At 46.5% G+C, this 12501-nt stretch overlaps 2 protein-coding genes and 1 long non-coding RNA gene across 6 annotated transcripts; 2 read left to right on the forward strand and 1 right to left on the reverse strand.

Moving 5' to 3' along the window:
- Nucleotides 1–3979: 3979 nt before the first annotated feature.
- LOC109732049 (uncharacterized) lies at nucleotides 3980–8057 on the forward strand. Of its 4 annotated transcripts, none has more exons than XM_020291237.4 (8): nucleotides 3980–4250; nucleotides 4605–4650; nucleotides 4861–4948; nucleotides 5043–5114; nucleotides 5514–5547; nucleotides 6043–7498; nucleotides 7593–7668; nucleotides 7749–8057. In XM_020291237.4, the coding sequence occupies exons 2-8, from the start codon at nucleotides 4632–4634 to the stop codon at nucleotides 7792–7794; spliced, it is 1791 nt and encodes a 596-aa protein (XP_020146826.1). In that variant the 5' UTR covers nucleotides 3980–4250; nucleotides 4605–4631; the 3' UTR covers nucleotides 7795–8057. The 4 variants fall into 4 exon arrangements, with proteins under 4 accessions (XP_020146826.1, XP_020146825.1, XP_020146827.1 ...); XM_020291236.4 differs by having other exon boundaries at nucleotides 4001–4256; nucleotides 4828–4948; XM_020291238.4 differs by having other exon boundaries at nucleotides 4001–4256.
- Nucleotides 8058–9541: 1484 nt separating this feature from the next.
- Nucleotides 9542–10449, forward strand: LOC123494371 (uncharacterized). Its single transcript, XR_006665585.2, has 3 exons — nucleotides 9542–9804; nucleotides 10101–10286; nucleotides 10358–10449. It is a non-coding gene; the product is annotated as an uncharacterized lncRNA (long non-coding RNA).
- Nucleotides 10450–11149: 700 nt separating this feature from the next.
- Nucleotides 11150–11952, reverse strand: LOC109732051 (uncharacterized). Its single transcript, XM_040392828.3, has one exon. It carries the CDS (start codon nucleotides 11697–11699, stop codon nucleotides 11385–11387), a length of 315 nt encoding a protein of 104 aa, XP_040248762.1. The 5' UTR covers nucleotides 11700–11952; the 3' UTR covers nucleotides 11150–11384.
- Between the last annotated feature and the right edge of the window lie 549 nt (nucleotides 11953–12501).

Genomic DNA, 12501 nt, shown 5'->3' on the forward strand with positions numbered 1-12501 from the left:
CCAGGTTTCACAGGAAGACCAGGCATATCAAGCGTCGCTTCAACTCCATTCGTGAAAGTGTTCAAAATGGAGACATAGATATTTGTAAAGTACATACGGACCTGAATGTAGCAGATCCGTTGACTAAACCTCTCCCTAGAGCAAAACATGATCAACACCAGAACTCTATGGGTGTTCGATTCATCACAATGTAACTAGATTATTGACTCTAGTGCAAGTGGGAGACTGTTGGAAATATGCCCTAGAGGCAATAATAAATGGTTATTATTATATTTCCTTGTTCATGATAATTGTCTATTGTTCATGCTATAATTGTGTTATCCGGAAATCGTAATACATGTGTGAATACACAGACCACAACGTGTCCCTAGTAAGCCTCTAGTTGACTAGCTCGTTGATCAACAGATAGTCATGGTTTCCTGACTATGGACATTGGATGTCATTGATAACGGGATCACATCATTAGGAGAATGATGTGATGGACAAGACCCAATCCTAAGCATAGCACAAAAGATCGTGTAGTTCGTTTGCTAGAGCTTTTCCAATGTCAAGTATCATTTCCTTAGACCATGAGATCGTGCAACTCCCGGATACCGTAGGAGTGCTTTGGGTGTGCCAAACGTCACAACGTAACTGGGTGACTATAAAGGTACACTACGGGTATCTCCGAAAGTGTCTGTTGAGTTGGCACGGATCGAGACTGGGATTTGTCACTCCGTATGACGGAGAGGTATCTCTGGGCCCACTCGGTATTGCATCATCATAATGAGCTCAATGTGACTAAGGAGTTAGCCACGGGATCATGCATTACGGTACGAGTAAAGTGACTTGCCGGTAACGAGATTGAACAAGGTATTGGGATACCGACGATCGAATCTCGGGCAAGTAACGTACCGATTGACAAAGGGAATTGTATACGGGATTGATTGAATCCTCGACATCGTGGTTCATCCGATGAGATCATCGTGGAACATGTGGGAGCCAACATGGGTATCCAGATCCCGCTGTTGGTTATTGACCGGAGAGGCGTCTCGGTCATGTCTGCATGTCTCCCGAACCCGTAGGGTCTACACACTTAAGGTTCGGTGACGCTAGGGTTGTAGAGATATTAGTATGCGGAAACCCAAAAGTTGTTCGGAGTCCCGGATGAGATCCCGGACGTCACGAGGAGTTCCGGAATGGTTCGGAGGTGAAGAATTATATATAGGAAGTCCAGTTTCGGCCACCGGGAAAGTTTTGGGGGTTATCGGTATTGTACCGGGACCACCGGAAGGGTCCCGGGGGTCCATCGGGTGGGGCCACCTGTCCCGGAGGGCCCCATGGGCTGAAGTGGGAGGGGAAGCAGCCCCTAGTGGGCTGGGGCGCCCCCTTGGGCCTCCCCCTGCGCCTAGGGTTGGAAACCCTAGGGGTGGGGGGCGCCCCACTTGGCTTGGGGGGCAAGCCACCCCTCTTGGCCGCCGCCCCCCCTCAGATGGGATCTCCAGGGGGCCGGCGCCCCCCAGGGCCCCTATAAATAGTGGGGGGGGGGGAGGGAGGGCAGCACTACAACAGCCCTTGGCGCCTCCCTCTCCCCCTGCAACACCTCTCCCTCCCGCTTGCGCTTGGCGAAGCCCTGCCGGGATCCCCGTTACTTCCACCACCACGCCGTCGTGCTGCTGGATCTCCATCAGCCTCTCCTCCCCCCTTGCTGGATCAAGAAGGAGGAGACGTCGCTGCTCCGTACGTGTGTTGAACGCGGAGGTGCCGTCCGTTCGGCACTCAGTCATCGGTGATTTGGATCACGGCGAGTACGACTCCATCAACCCCGTTCACTTGAACGCTTCCGCTCGCGATCTACAAGGTATGTAGATGCACTCCTTTCCCCTCGTTGCTAGTATACTCCATAGATGGATCTTGGTGATGCGTAGAAAATTTTAAAATTCTGCTACGATCCCCAACACGGCGTTGCTGCTCGAGGGGAGCGGTGGTATGTCGGGGCGGCAGCCTCGGAAGGCGGTGCCGGTTGATTGCGCTGGGCGCGACGGAGCGGTGGATGTCGGGGCGGCGACCCCAAGAGAATCACTGTGGCGACCAGACTTCTGAGGCAACGATGATGAACTAGTGCATTCATATGCATATTCAGTACTTTATTTACTAGTGCATTCATATGCATATTCAGTACTTTATTAACTATTTGCAATGTGTTAAAAAAAACTACTACCCTTTGTAATGTTGCCCTCGCGTTGGTCAAATTCTAAATCCACCACTGCTCCTACGACATGTCTTCCCCATGTTCGGCAACCCGCTCCTCGTACTGCCGGGAGCCCCGAAGGTATATGCTTCACCGAGAGGGGAAGAATATCCTTCGTCTTCTCTTTGTTCGGCAGCGCCGCTCGTCGGAGTGGCACTGGAGGGATATGCTTTAGTTGGACGAGAAGGGTGGCCTCCGCTTCCATGAAGCACGAGCCCAAGATGGTTTTTGGGGCGCGCGGGGGGGGGGGGGGGATGACGACGGTGGCCTACGAGCGTGCCAGCGACGCGTCAACGATGGTCTACTTGGGACCCAAGTGGTGACGGCCTCCCATGTTCTACATTTCCTCGATGTTGGCGGCGGTCGCAGACGTTCTGCCCGCCGCCTCGTCGATCTCTACGAAGCTGGCTTTTTTCTCCGCTTGTAGGGTGCAGTTCCGCGTACGTTGAAGGCGGATGGCGCAGTCGCAAGCGTGGAGGAGCTGGCCTCGTCAACGGTAGCAACTCGCCCCTCCTCCGTGAGCTGGCTTGGAGCGACGAGTTGTTGCGGTACGCGCCGATTTGGAGCCTCACCCATGGTACTGACGACCTAGAGTGGCGAGGGAGGTGGAGCAGAGAATTGTCGGGCTCGTATCCGTCGGGCTCGGCAGGCCACCCAGCCGAGTTTTATGTCGGAGAACTCCTCTTCCTGTTCGTCGGATGCTATGGAGAGTTTGGAGAAAATGGTGCAAGGAGGAGACGGAGAGCGGAGGTGTGATGCGATTCTTCACCCGATGCCTGGCCTCATTTAAATAGCGGGCGGGCGCGAGGAGCGAACCGACGTTGTGTTTAATGCCGGTTGGCTAGCAAACGGACGTGTGGGCGAAGTAGTTTTCTCGGTACACGCGCGGGGGTAATGGAGGTATGCGGCGACGTGTAGCGGGTGGCGCTCTCTCGCCGACGCGCCGCTTCAATGCCAGCCTATCAGTGAGAGGTCGCGTCCGCTCTGGATCGACGTCTACATCGGCATTGTGGGCAGCTGGCGTTGGATGGGAAAGCAGGCAGGCGAGAGAGGAGGGTTTTGGGTGGGCCACGACGGTCAAAACGGGCATGACAACGGTGGATATCGTACGTTTCAATTAGAGTAAAAAACAGAAAGATCGTGAAGGCCCTCGCCGACACCGCGTCGTCCCAGGCGCCCCGCCGTCGACGCCGCGGGAGCCTCCTCCGCCACCGACGTTCCACACGGAGCCGCTGCAGCATCCATCGTAGCCCGTCGTCGCCGCCGCAGCCATCGCCTTCCAACGAATGTGCTTCTTCTTCTTGCGTTCCCAATCTCGAGGTGGATTGCAGCGGCGGTGCGGTGAAGGGGAGAGAGGCACCGGAGAGGAGGGAGGTCAGTCCACGCATCAACGGTCTTCCTCCCCACGCCGGACACGCCCGCGCCCACGCATCAAGTTTTGTTGCTGCTGATCCCACACCACGGTGCACACAAGGTGTTTGAAGTAATGTCCACCACGATTGCTTTTTGATTAACTAGTTCAGTTACTACAGACTGCATTCCTTAAAAACACAAAGAAATCTGTTTTTGTATTGAGTCGTTAACCTTTTTTGTATTGAAAAAAACTGATTATTATAAACTTAAAATCGCCTTGTTTTGCCAAATCAAGGGACCTACATGGCTACAGCTACGACTGCTCATGGTGATCTGAGGTCCTAAGCCGTCCGATGCGGAGTACGAACGCATCAGATCACTCCGTCAGCAGTCTTTGTAAAACAAAACGCAGAACATCGTCGGGCTCGTCTTTCTACTTGACGCCGCCGCCGCCGCTGCCGCTCCTCCGTCCTCCGCTACCGCCACTCTGCCATCTGCTTCCCTGCCGCTGCCGCCTCAAAATCCCTTCTCTTCCCCTCCCTATGCGGTCTCTGCCGCCGGCGGCTCTCTGCCTCGCTTCCCCGCCACCGCGGCCGACCTCGACCTAGGGCAACGGCGACGGAACACTTCGGCGGCTGCGGAGTTCGTCCTCTCTCGGCGTGACTAGGTGCAGGTTTGGCGCTCCAACATTACTGTACTTGATTTCTTGTTGATGAACTCTGTTAATCCATATGCAATTGTTATCTCTCTCCCTCCCAAAAAAGAAAAACTCTATATACAATTGCTGGAGTCGAAAGTAATTTGGTGACTAGGGTGGTACGTGCGCACAGCTCGCGCATGGCATCTGACCATCTGTCCACCTGGGTCAAAGTCGATTTGTGTTACAAGACCAAGGACAGCTTAGCAGGCCGCAGTCTCTCATTTTCCCCTCCTGATGTCTGAAATCATCTATTTTCGTTCGTAGTAACATCCTAAATTCCTTACCGAAAGCTTATGCCATGATTCTTACTGTGTTTTCCAGGCCGCATACAGAAGGTCAAGGACCCAGATGTTTTCTTCGCAGGAAGGTGATTTCATCTCATCTTCATTCTTCTGAAGCCACAACAGTACTACTCCACTTGCTATAGTGCCTACTGTGCAATACCTGAAACTTATTTCATACACCAATTTGTCACCCTTGGCTCACATAAACCTAGGGTATTGCAGTCTGATGTGGCTGAAAATACTCTTGTTATGTTATACAGCTGAAACTATTGTTCTGTGTGGTTTTTACCCAGAGGACGCGGCCGACTTCTCTTTCAAGGATGGTAACAGGCTGTGCTCTCTTTTTCTGCGGCAGCAAGGTCTCATCAAGAAAAAGCGAAGGTCTGTGCAGTGCTTGCTCTCCTCTTCTATATGTATGCCCCCACCGCCTCTTAACCGTACCTTACATATTTTTCTCATCTATCTATGCATGAAGATGGCTGGCCTCGCTGAATCCCGAATTAGGTGTCCCCTTCAAACTTAAGCGACCAAAGTTTCTGAAAGTCGTGTAAGTATTCTACTGTCTGTGCCAGTTATTTCCTTCTCTAAACCAGATGCAGTGCGGTATTACAACTGATATAGCTGCACGTTTCTCATTTGAAAACAATATCCACTGATTTAGTGAGTTACCTCCATGGCTCCATGTTTCAAGAGTTTGTGCCAAAAGCTTTGATAGAGCAAAACTCATTCTTCATGTATGCGCAAAAATGACCCATAGTCTGGCCCATGTTTCTCATCTGAAAACAACATCCACTGATTTAGCGAGTTACCTCAGCTCCATGTGGTCTTGGGTTGTAAAATATGGCAAACCTACCAGATTTCCATTTATCGTGTCTTCTCTACTTATAAGATTACTTTACCCATATCAATATTTTAGTAACACCCCACAAAAATTTCTGTTCTACAGCTACTTGGCTGAATCGGATGTCAGGACTGATGAAGTAAGTTATTCATACTCTAACAGAACCTACAGCTTACGGTTTTCAGTTTCAGTTTTTACTCCCCTTATTAATGTTGCTTGCGTAGCTACTTATTTATCCGTTAGGTTTATATAACAATGAATGACAGATAATTATATTTCTAGTACAATAATAAGAGAACATTTAGCAGTTTTAATATGTTGTGTGATCAAATATGTTGCTTCATATGAACTTACATCAAGATAACTACACTTGTGGAAGGATATACAACATGGTTCATTGGAAGGAGCGGATTGATTATAGTCTGAGATGAGATAACATCTAGGAAAAAGGGTCTAACTCATTGTTATTGCTTGATCGATAGTCCATACTTGCTAGCTCTATCAATTTCATAGTAATCACTTCTTTTTGGTGAATAATTTTATTTTGATCACTTGATTTGATCCTTGAGAGTAACATCCATGTAGCATAAACATGACAGTAACTGGGCATCTTATCGAGAAATGTCTATTCCAGGTGTCCAGCGAGAAAGTAAGATGCAACATCGAAGAAAGTTTTGGTTTGCAAAGCAAGTGTTACATTCATCATGTAGTTCTGGATGGTCTTGAGCTTTTTAAGTTGCAAAAACAGAAGGATGGCTCTCTCTGTCCAGAAAGCTTGAAGACCATGCACTGTACAATCAGCAAATTAAGCAATGGAGCACTTGAGTCAGTGGCTAATATTGTCGCCCACAATGGGATTAGTTTCAGGAAGATTAGGCCTACAATGATGAAAATCGTGAAGGACCACCTTCCAAAATACTTGGCTGAATTGGACAGTGAAAGTGGTATGCGATTGTCTGAAATTTTAACAAATCCATGCAGCTACCGTTCTAATTCTGTCCGTCTTAGAACACCTGTTTCACCAATGCTTCTGTCATCTATTGACCAAGCTTTAGCTGGGCTGGATGAAATTCCCCAGCAAGCTGCTATTGCAATCAATAGAAAGCTCTCAGGAAAATCATGCCCCCCAGAATTTCTGCATGTAGCTCGAACTTCCAGCAGAAGCCATCTTATTAATTTGATAAGGAAAAGATGTGGAAATATGATAGCAAAGCTGCAGGAAGGCAATGATCTACCAGAGAACTTTGCAAAAGCATTGTCAGTGATGAACCTATATCGGAAACTCACACTAAAGAGCATGGATATTTCACAGTCAGAGTTCTTTCCCTTTCCACGTGCGACTATATCATCGCAGCAAGATATCCTGAATGCTCTATGGTCACTTCCAAACGTCGATACTGATGATATGAAGTTGCTGCGTCGCATTATGGGCCAAGGTTCTCAAGTGAAGATGGCATCATTCAAAGCAGCTGTGAGGAGGTACTTGACAGAATGCTTGTTTGAGTGTGATGATGGTAATTTACCAGATTTGGCAGTACGTGCCATTGGTTTCTTAGCTCAAATGTCTCCTAAATGTCAACAAGCTATTCTCACAGATGAGAGAAAGGAAGTGGAAGTAGATGCTGTCTTGGATTTAAGCAGTTGCCTCAGATCTTTGGTACGTGGTGCCACTGAAGAAAACTCGAGCGATGACGAAGTTAGCTTAGAGAGTGACAGGTGCAGTGAAGATAATGATTTTGTACTCACCACGAGCAACTACTTTGATATTCGTTCTGAGCAGCACATGGATGAGGGCTGCTGTTCAAATTTCATGATCAATAGCACTGAAGATTCTGAGTACACTGCTGGTGCTGGACATTATGGAGACAGTGGTGCTGCTGGCAGTACGATGGATCCTAGTTCGGAGAAGGACAATGTGGAGATGACTAGATGCTCTGCAGAAGATCTCTCTGCATTATGTGATGACACTGCAAGTATTGCACATGAGCTTATTGGGCACATTCTTAAAAACATGTTGACTGAAGACGAGGGGATTGATGAACTTACCGGATGTTATCTTGGAGGCAGTTCTAATTCTCAAGATCCTCAAGGTACATTGTGAACCACCAGTAGAACTTTTCTATTTATTATTTCTCTTTTCAGTTTTCAATCCCTATGTTGGGTAATGATTTTTATTTGCCATAGATCCTGAAGCGGAGAACCAAAAAGGCGACATTGTGATGAATGCTGTCCAGAGTCTCTTACCTAATCTGCCGAAAAGGTCTGTCTACACTTTTCATTATCTCCCTCACCCCCTCCATTGTGCACGTAAACGGTCTAATAGTATGTTAATGTGTGCAGCTCCATCGACAAAGTTAGGAGCATACTAGATGGTGCTGAGCAGTGAGGATGGTCAATAGACATTTTTAGGTGTCGAACCTTGCATGGTGCTGTGAATTGGGATATTGAATGTGATGGACAATTTTACCTTATGAAGAGGGATGGGCATGTTTTGTTTTGCTGGGGGAAATGTGCATGCAGTGGACATTTTTTTGCCATATCACTGGAAAGCTAGCACATGTGCTTACATGGATCCTGTAATTAGCGATTTTTTGTGCACTCTGACATGGTTAAGACTGGTGATTTTTGAAATATACTAGCCTGTTGCAAGACTGGTGGTGTTTTTCATTTTGCACTGCTCTATTTCAAGTTTCAACTACTCCGAAAACTAGCACATATTCAAATCACATTATAGTCTGATCCACCATCAATTGTTGTCATTCTCCTTTCTGCTTTCATGAACTATACTTTCAAAAATTGTTTCCAGGATTACTGTGCAAAACATTTATTTAATTGGCATTTTAGTTCAAGAGAATTGTATTAGGATGAATAAAATGCACTGTGGGTAGAACGACTAGTTAGGTGGGTGCAATCAAGTATGGAAATTTACAATCATTCGTTTTGGTCATAAAAAATGTTTATTGGGCTCAATGTGGGGCAGTTAGGCTCCAGTTGTGCTAATGGTGCTTGGTCAGCCCCCGAGGGGCATCGGCTCCCAGTACCATGGACTTTTGCAGGGCTAATATTTCATTTGGTAGTATTTCTTTTGTATGGTATTGTTGTCAGGCATCCTGCCAAACATGTCAACATGTCCAGGTAACAAATATGAAGTTCAGGATGCTGTGTTGCTCGGTCTTAACCGTTACTCTGCAGACATGATGACTCAACCTATCATGGCTGTTGCTCTTCTGAAGCTCTCTTCACGGTTTCCATCTATCAGAGTAAGATGTCTTTCAACTTGACCTCATATTGTAGTTGCATAACTTTCTGCGAAGTACTAGCTCAAAGCTGCAACTGTTTTTAACAGTGAGCTAGTTGAATTTGTTCTTCCGGTTCTCCTGTATCCATAATGTTCCCTGTAAGTTCTGAATGCGCTGTGCGAAACCACTTTTACGAATTCTAAAATTTGTGCAATTCTATCATCTCTTGTTACAAATGAACTTTGGACTCGCAGGATCATTTAAATATGGAAATTTTCCTAACTTACTGAAGAAATATGTAATGATGTATTGATGTCTACACTCTGGTAATCATATAGTGATGTACCGATACCATTGTGTATGATTTGCTCTTCTTTTCGGCATCTCTGTTCAACTTAACTTCTCCACAAACTTATCACATCTTTTAGATCCTTGCAATGGTGCCTACTTGTAACCTCAAGATACATTAGCATATCATTTAAAGATTTAGTTCATGCCTGGTAAGGCTGGCTTTCTGGGCTTTGTGGCTTTGGGCCGTTCGATAGCATCGCGGATGGCTAGGATTGCATGTAAAAATTCTGAGGTGGCGGCTGTAATATTCTCAAGGGTGAGTTTTTCTGGTCATTTACCCGCAGTGCCATCCCACGTCCATGCATGTCGGCATTGATTCACCGATTCAGCCTCGCGCGCTCACCCTACGGCTCATCACCATCCTGAGGTCTATCAGTTCTATTGGCATGTGTAGGTTTGCGTCAGTATTATATAAGATTCATTGAACATTCTGTTTGCAAGAAACCTTTTTGTCCTCGTCTACTCACCTAGTTCCCAGCTGATATATGCTCGTGTCATGAGTGTTTGAAATTACTAATGCAGTGGTTGTCCACCTATTTATGTGGCGCTGTTTAATCTGATCCTCCAACATTCATCTTACCTGTGCTATTCTCCATGTGCAGCTTACTGCTTTGAATAATGAATTGCAAGCTATGCAGAGGGACAAGGAGATACTGAAGGCCAGTACCCGGTAGAAACACAGCAGAGGAGGAGGCAAGATGTTATTGAAGCACTCTTGTCCTTGCAGCCATGTCTTCCACCCACAACTTATCATCTTCTCAGTGAACTTCAGTTTCTGCTGAGGTCTATCAGTTCTATTGGCATGTGTAGGTTTGCGTCAGTATTATATACTCCCTCCGTTCCAAAATAAATGACCCAACTTTGTACTAACTTTAGTACAAAATTGGGTCATCTATTTTGGAACGGAGGGAGTAAGATTCATTGAACATTCTGTTTGCAAGAAACCTTTTTGTCCTCGTCTACTCACCTAGTTCCCAGCTGATATATGCTCGTGTCGTGAGTGTTTGAAATTACTATTGCAGTGGTTGTCCACCTATTTATGTGGTGCTGTTTAATCTGATCCTCCAACATTCATCTTACCTGTGCTATTCTCCATGTGCAGCTTACTGCTCTGAATAATGAATTGCAAGCTATGCAGAGGGACAAGGAGATACTGAAGGCCAGTACCCAGTAGAAACACAGCAGAGGAGGAGGCAAGATGTTATTGAAGCTCTCTTGTCCTTGCAGCCATGTCTTCCACCCACAACTTATCATCTTCTCAGTGAACTTCAGTTTCTGCTGCACTGATGTACGTAGTACTAATGGCCTGAAGTTTCTTGCATTTCTCATTCAAGGTTTAAGTCGCTATTCTTATTCAAGGAGAACAGAACTCTCGACGAAGCAAACAAAAGGCTGGTGAGTTTACTGGAGGAAGAGCAAAAACATCGGTCAAAGGGAAGCACTCCACAAAGGTAAAAAGGACGAGGTGCTTCCAAAATATTGCAATTCTACGGTTTCCTGCAAAAACATCCTTTTGTGTGTATGCCCATCCTAAGAAAATTGTTGTAACGTTGAGATTGCCGCAATACGTATCCTGTGATTATTCTGCTTCTTACCCTGATGATTTAAAGTCTTCATGCATTAAACTGACCTCCTATCCTCAAAATACCAAGTGTTCTTTTCCTTTCTTTTTATATGTTGAGACAAAATCGCACCAGGCCAATCTGCACTCCTAGCTAGCTTTTATGCAGATCTCTTGTGAATGAGTATATCTAAATAATTTTGCCATTTTGATACTTGAATTACTGCCTGTTACTAGTGATCTAAAAGATCTTATATTAGTTTACAGAGGGAGTACTTTCTAATCGTGGTCAGCTCACTAGTAGTATAATTTTATCGAGTTTGTTTGTTTGGTGTTAAAATTATCTAGCATTATGTTTATGAAGTGTACAAGAATTATCGAAATAACATGAACTCACGGAATTTCTTGAAAAAAAAAACATAAACTCACGCACATGGCGTTTGAATAATATTGGTACAGGATGAGTCAGTTTTAGAAGCCGAGCAGATTACATCTTCCGTATCCTTTGACTAATCGATCATATTCCACTAAACATTTTTCTCTTGTTGCAGCTGTTTATCCTTTCTTCATGGAAACTGATAACGCAACCATTTTTCTGAATCGTATGTATGCTTGAATTCATCCAAACACACATTATTGTACACACAAGGAACCAAGGATTACATACAAGAACACAAATACATGCATGTAAAACTACTTGAGCTTACACAGTAACCACAATTGTTTTTATCTCCCCACAGCTTTCTGGGGTCAGTGGAAGAAGGGCCCTTGTTCCTGCCATGAAGCAAACAGGAATGGCAGTACCTTCCAGATGAGATGAGATAATCAACGCCCGCGGCAGCCGAAGATGGCCTTGCAGCCGCGGCCGGTGTAGGGCTGCCCCCGGCCGGGGCAGGAGCCGTAGCACGCCGCCTTGTTCGCCTCCAGCCCTCCGTAGCCGATGGAAGTTGGGCTGTAAGCAAGCACCCTCCTCTGTGGGTACGCCGCCTCCTCCTCACGCTCCGTGAAGCCCACTTCGTCTTCCTCGACGGTACGCACCGGCATCGCCGCATGGGTGCCGGCGCCGGCGAGGACGCCGCCGCTCATGACCAGCGCCGCGGCGATGTAGGCCAAGAGGAGGAGCTGCGTCTGCGGCTTCATCGTCCCTGCTTCGAGTGGCGCTTGCAGTGTGGCCTCTGCTTCAGGTTCAAGTGGTGCTGGCGCACTGTGGCCGGCCTGTGGGGCGTGCCTACCTCTCAATAATTTGTTCTGCTGTTGCGTCTATTCCAGAGGGGAGGAGACGGAGGTGGTTGAGGGCACTCCAACAGCAACGCCATGCCTAACATTGCATGCACGTGATGCTAGGCGACACCATAGCGTCCATGTCCGGTCTCCAGTGTGTTTGTGATTGGGTTTTGTGGAGGCGAACGATGCTGGCTGCTTCACAACCACCCGGTTCATTTCAAACTTAATTTCAGCAGAAAATGTGGTTGACAGACACGTAAGACTGTTTAGATAGTTTTCATGCCTTGTTACTTCTGTCATGGCTGAGCCAAGTTATCCTAGTTATAACAATCATGCATAATAAAATTTAGAAAAAACTTAATTAGTTTCAATGAATAATCTGTTTATAAACCCACAATTCATCGGATCCCAACAAACACACCGCAGAAGATTACATCAGATAGAATTTCAAGAAGATTGAGGAGAACATGGTATTGAAGATCAAAGAGAGAAAAGAACTCATCTAGCTACTAGCTATGGACCCATAGGTCTGTGGTAAACTATTCACGCATCATCGGAAGGCAGCAAGGACGATGTAGAAGCTCTCCGTGATCGGTTCCCCCTCCGGTAGAGTACCGGAAAAGGCCTCCAGATGGGATCACGGAAGAACAGAAACTTGTGGTGGCGGAAAAATGTTTCAGGTGGCTCTCTGTTGATTTGGGGATATTTGTGAATTTAT

Source organism: Aegilops tauschii, chromosome 6, assembly GCF_002575655.3.
Source record: "Aegilops tauschii subsp. strangulata cultivar AL8/78 chromosome 6, Aet v6.0, whole genome shotgun sequence".
NCBI classification, from domain to species: Eukaryota; Viridiplantae; Streptophyta; class Magnoliopsida; order Poales; family Poaceae; genus Aegilops; species Aegilops tauschii.